This window comes from Nestor notabilis, unplaced genomic scaffold, assembly GCF_000696875.1.
Source record: "Nestor notabilis isolate BGI_N333 unplaced genomic scaffold, ASM69687v1 scaffold35713, whole genome shotgun sequence".
Classification (NCBI taxonomy): Eukaryota; Metazoa; Chordata; class Aves; order Psittaciformes; family Psittacidae; genus Nestor; species Nestor notabilis.
In genome coordinates this window covers 1-5,775 of record NW_009921209.1, presented here as the reverse complement: position 1 = coordinate 5,775, position 5,775 = coordinate 1, and the positions used below count along the sequence as shown (strand labels likewise).

General features: G+C 41.7%; 1 protein-coding gene across 1 annotated transcript; it reads right to left on the bottom strand.

The window, feature by feature from the left end:
- Positions 1-1,118: 1,118 nt before the first annotated feature.
- THUMPD3 (THUMP domain containing 3) lies at positions 1,119-5,721 on the bottom strand (the record flags this gene model as incomplete). The annotated part of the gene is made up of 8 exons (XM_010011038.1): positions 1,119-1,250; positions 1,514-1,637; positions 1,881-1,991; positions 2,185-2,300; positions 2,932-3,001; positions 3,398-3,528; positions 4,593-5,129; positions 5,644-5,721. Coding segments are annotated over 8 exons (1,299 nt in total), but the record flags the coding sequence as incomplete, so codon positions are not given.
- Positions 5,722-5,775: the final 54 nt, after the last annotated feature.

The window sequence follows — 5,775 nt, the reverse complement described above, 5'->3', positions numbered from 1 at the left end:
GCGCTCGGACACCCGCATCACCGCTATCGCTGTATCACACACAAAGATGCGCTAACAAAGGGCTCCGGACACGGAGCATAAACGAACACAATAAAGACCTGACTCCTATGGAAAACTTGCAAAACTTTAATAGTTGTTAATTCACCTCTAAATGCACACAAAGAGCACGAAGAGTTTAATGGCAAACTGGTGTTTCCAGCCAAGGAAGAGGCTTGAGAAATCACAGTACATTTACAGAAGGACAAAAATATTTGCAACTTCAACTTATTCAACAGGTAATATTTTGGTAACTATTGTGGCATAACTATGGCAGTTAAATCACCTCAAATTTAAACACTGCCAACTTGATGTGCCTACAGTAGGCACGGAAAACACTAATAGAACTGCTGAAAGTATCTCTGTTCTCCAGCAGTAACTATAGTTAGTATGCTAAGGCTGCGTGTGTCCCCTCACCCACGGCAGTGGTACAGTAAGATGGATGAGATGTTTACTAATAGCACTAAGTTGAGGTAACAGGCAAGAAAAACAGTAGCATCAGCATCCTGTTTGCTAACTGGCATCTGCTTATCAGACCATAATAAAACAGACAGTGGTTTATTATCTTAGTGTACATTTGGGCAATGGTATAAACTACAGAACTTCAATCTGGAAAAATCCTACATTGGAGATACTACCTCTAAACCCTTCAAGGTGGCAGCTGTAGTAGTCTTGTTAGTCATTTTAAGATACATATACGATTTCTACAGTTTGGGAAATAAATTAACTGTCACCTCCAAAGCTGCCTCAACATGTTTTCTACTATAAGCAGAGGAAATAAACATTGAACTGAAAACTACACTGAACATGGTAGAGAAGACTCAAGCAAAGGAAAGCATTACTAATTCAACTACAGACTTTCACCACTTTTGGGTGGTGTGGAGGAAAGAGGTGATTTAAATAACAAGGTTTCAGAACACAGTACAAGCAGTAGCTCTTAAATTGATCCCTGGTTTAGTATTTGTGTTACACAGGTCTACACAGGTTGTTTGGGTTTTTTATTTAGGAAATGACAGGTCTATGCTCCTGGATGTCTGCTTTGCCAGACTGTAATTCAACAAGTTCTGTCTCTTCTGTGCAGGTTACCAGAAGGATCTTTTTTCTTCTGCTCTTTCCCAGGTGCGCCTCAGGAGGTACACTGCAGCGTGAAGTCCCCCGACGTTCACCCACACAGTCTGAGCTCTGCGCCAGATGTGGCCCAGGCGTGACAAGGCCTGCGATGCAAACACACAGCCAAAGAGTGGTGGTGGCTTCCAGACAAAGACAACCAGGGCAAATTTGCTTTAGAAATTATTGTTGATTATTCTAAATCACATCTGATGGCAACGTCAAATGACTTCTCAGGTCCAAAACTGGTTTAAGTGTTACTAATTATTGCTCCAAAAATAGCTCACCTTCTGTCATGAAGACAGCTTACAATGTTTCCTCAATATATTTCCAAGTGTAAGCAGGTTTGATTTTATCTCACAGAACATACCTTGGCAAAGCATTTCTTGTCCTGTGTGAGCAGCACAGCCCTGCCTGTCCCTGGTGTGCAGATCCGGCCCATCTCCATCAGGCAGGCTGGATACAGATCCCAGTTCTTCTTCTTGGACCCGATTCTGCAAAATAAATTAAGATCCCCCTTGTGATCACTGAAGAACAGTTAAGTATTGTTGGTCTTCCACAGATGGATTAGCTCATTCAGGACCTCATTTACTATTAATTTCAACCTCCATTTTTTCATATAAAGTATGTAATACTTCCTAATTAGTTAAGTAACTAAATAGGGAGAACCCTAACCCTGGACAGGCAAGCATATGCAGCACCAGCGCAGCACAGCACCTTTATCAGCGGTACCTCACCTCTTTCCAAACGGCATGTCTGACACAATGATGTCCACGGATCCAGTCCGCAAAGGGAGATTGCAAATATCCCACTGAATGATGTCTAAAGGTATGCCCGGGGAAGCACTGCTGCAAGTGCAAAGACAGTTATCTCATAAGTGGTTTATGAAGAGTATTTTTAGTTTGAGGAGGTCTATAACGTTGGCAAAAAGAATAAACGGGAAAATACAAACAAGATAGTCAAATGCATGAATGCAAAATGGATTTCTCTGCACACAATACTACAGGAAATGAAGATCACTTCTCTCTTTGAACTTCTCACCTTTCCTTGTTCTCATTTTTCTTCAGTAAAGAACAGATGTTGTTTGCCGCTCTCTTTACAGCTTGGGGGTTGTTATCACCAGCGATGTGGTAGCAGCTAGGCCATTCTGTAGCTCCCTGGGGGGAAATACTGACAATAAGCAACACTAACATTAACACTAATGAACTTAAAACAAACAGAAGAACCACTCAAACATGACACAATACAACAAAGCAACTGGAGGTGGATGTCAGTGATTTTAAAATCCTGTAACAGGTATCTGTTACAAGTACTATGAACCTTGAAATTTTAAAAGTACTTTCAGATTTAGTTTCTTCCTGCTACAGGTGGTTGTTATCACCAGCGATGTGGTAGCAGCTAGGCCATTCTGTAGCTCCCTGGGGGGAAATACTGACAATAAGCAACACTAACATTAACACTAATGAACTTAAAACAAACAGAAGAACCACTCAAACATGACACAATACAACAAAGCAACTGGAGGTGGATGTCAGTGATTTTAAAAAAACAGGTATCTGTTACAAGTACTATGAACCTTGAAATTTTAAAAGTACTTTCAGATTTAGTTTCTTCCTGCTACAGGTTTGGGTAGGAAAACAACGTCACTTACAAAAAGTGTATCTGTTTAAAAGCTGTCCAGACACTTCTGTTGATCACTATTCAGTTAGTAACAAGGAAACTTACACGTATCATTCAGCTGCAGATACCGTCATGTTTTATTAAGTTATAAAATAAAGGAGGAATCACCTCTATTGGTATTGCACCTGTACCACACATGGGATCAACTATGATATCCGTCGGCTGTGGATCACAGAGCCTGAGGAACAGAAGAAAAGATGGTGAGAAGTCTTAAAAACATGAAGTTCTGTAAGGAAGGAAAATGGAACTATTTAAATCACTGTGATTCCAACAAAAACACCTTCTATGTGATTCTTTTCCCCCATTCATTAATTAGCACTTTATTAACAGCAGTACAGGGAAATACTTTCAAGCATGTGATAAAACACTGGCAACACAGAAAACATTTACTTTGCTTAGCTGGAAAACGTTGTCAATTACAAAGCACGCAGCTTCAGCAACTATGCTTATTTTCTTTCTTTAAGAATTAACAGAAAGGGCTTTTGAGGAAGGAGTGGGGGGACAAAGGATCTAACTTCCAAAACAAAATGACTTGTTAACTGAGAATAATACAGTGCTATGCAATCGCACTGACCTAAGCATGCCGTAAGCGAGAGTTGAACGCAGAGTTGTGGGTCCAAAATGTGTAATATTCCGTCTGTGAAGACTCTCTTCCGTTAATGCAATACCCACAACTACTTCATTATTGTGAATATTCAGAAGAACCTTAAAGAAAAAAGCTTGAGCTAAATTTCAGCAATAACAGAAGTTATCCATAGTATGACTGGTAAATATTTATGAGACTCCCAGATGGCAATTTAAAAACCATGAACTACATATAAAAGAGCACTCCTGGAAACAAAGCAATGCACTATTTATGGCAACAATGGACAACATTCTGGAGAGCATTCACACATTTTCTCATTCATACAGAACCTTTTACACAAGGCTTCAGAAAGTGCTGTAACAATTACACTGACTTCTAAAAAGTTGTATTTTGCAAATACAGGGAAGAAGTTGGGTCCTGCAAGTCACAGTGAAGCATCTGCAAAGCAGCAATAAAATCGTATACCTATTCCCCTTCACTGTATTAATCTGGAAGGTGAAAAACTTTTTCTAGGGCAGTGGGTCAGCCCTTCACAGATCTGCAAGAAAAACTTGGGGTTTCTGCCCCTCAAAAACAGTGGACCAGTCCTCACCTAACCTCTGCCTTCCCTCTGAGTAGCAGATTCTGGACAGTTAGCGTTAACCCTTTCTGTCACCTCACCCATAAACTACAGCTTCCAGATGGTGTATCTTCTGTTAACTTACACCTATATAAACCACCAGATTAAGGGAAGATTTATTGAGTGTGAAAGTAAAGCAGAAAGCACCTATGTTGTATTTAAATATGAGTATGACCAAGTGCTAGAGGAGGAATCAATACTCGGTACCCCAGCTTTTGCTGTGGTTGAGGGAGAGAAGAAAGGTTTTTGGGCACTGACTCGGGTCAGCTAACTCAAGAAGACAACAGCATGTGCAGAGCAAAAGAGGGACCCAAAGAAGGGGAGCTGTGCCCACAGTGGGCCAACAGAAGGGATTACTATGATGGATGGCAAAGGCGAGTGGTGGGATGCAGGGACACGCATGACGTGCCCGTGAAATGAGTGCCTCTGAGGAGGCCATGACTTCAGCATTTCAGTTTTCAGTTCCAGAGCCATCTTTTGAAAGCATTTTGGAGCAATCTGTGCATCAGAACTAAGAGTTTTTACACCAGAAATGCAGGTATTTTCCAAGGCACAACACTGTACCTCCACATCAAAGTTAGTCATGTCAGCTTTCCACTGGAAGTGCTCCTGCACGGCTCCACCAAAATCTCTGGCAGCCTCATTTGAGGTGAAACTGTGCTTGTCTCCTGCTCTATTGCATGTCACACGGAACTTCAACACCTTCGCCTCCCCGTCGCTTGTCTTGCCCTCAGGAGCCTTGGTCTCAGTCCCAGCACCCTCCTGCAATTCATCTTTAGCACCTGATTGTTCGTTGTTATCCTCCTCCTCCTCCTCGTTTTGGGATGCCACTTCTGGCATCTTTTCTGTATCCTGACCATCAGCGGGCTCTACACCTGCAGTGTCTTGGGCAGAGTCCTCCTCTTTCCTGGCATCTTTGTGATCTGCTCCTTTCTCTTCTCCATCATTATTCAGCTTCTCTTTGCCCGCAGTACTCTGCAGATTGTGTTTTTTGCGTTTTGTCTTTTTCTTTTTTAAGCTATTGTTCAGCTCCCAAACTTTCAATGGATCGGTCCAGGGCAGCTTTTTAACCAAATCTTCCAAATCCTTTAGAGCATCTTCCTTTAACAGACAAAAAAAGATGTGCTTTAAAGTCATTCCATCCCTTTCGAAGCCATCACTTTTAAAAAGGTCTCTCAAACTAGTTTCCTACCCATGCACCCATTACACATTTAAGCAAAGCTTACAGCTTTTTGTGCTATTTATGCCATAGCGACACTGAGTTAGACTTAATGTCACAGAACCCATAGTATTTCATAATTGTGTCTTCTCAAATAAACACCTAACACTAAAATGACTGAAGTGATACTTCACTGTCCTGTGTCTATATGTGACCTACAAGCATGGCATTGGCTCTTATCCCAGATTTTGCCCATGCAACGTATTTAATTGAAGAAGAGATGTTAGACAACACAACCATGCTTCCGCTTGCCAGACCAGCAAAGAAGAACCAGGATAACACCACAAATAACCCCCTTCAACTTGCTCATAAAACAGAATACTTTCTGCAACTAGTCCTACGTTAAAAAACCCACTACAAATCCCAGGACCGGTTGAGGGATGAGGAGTAACTCACCTTGGTTTCTTTAAATTGATAGTCTTTGAACTCCTGAACAACAACAAACAAGTTATCCACTGACCTTAGGCGATGGACCTGGAAGAAACGAGAAACCGGGGCGCCCGTTACCGGCCAGGCCTGCGGAGGGGG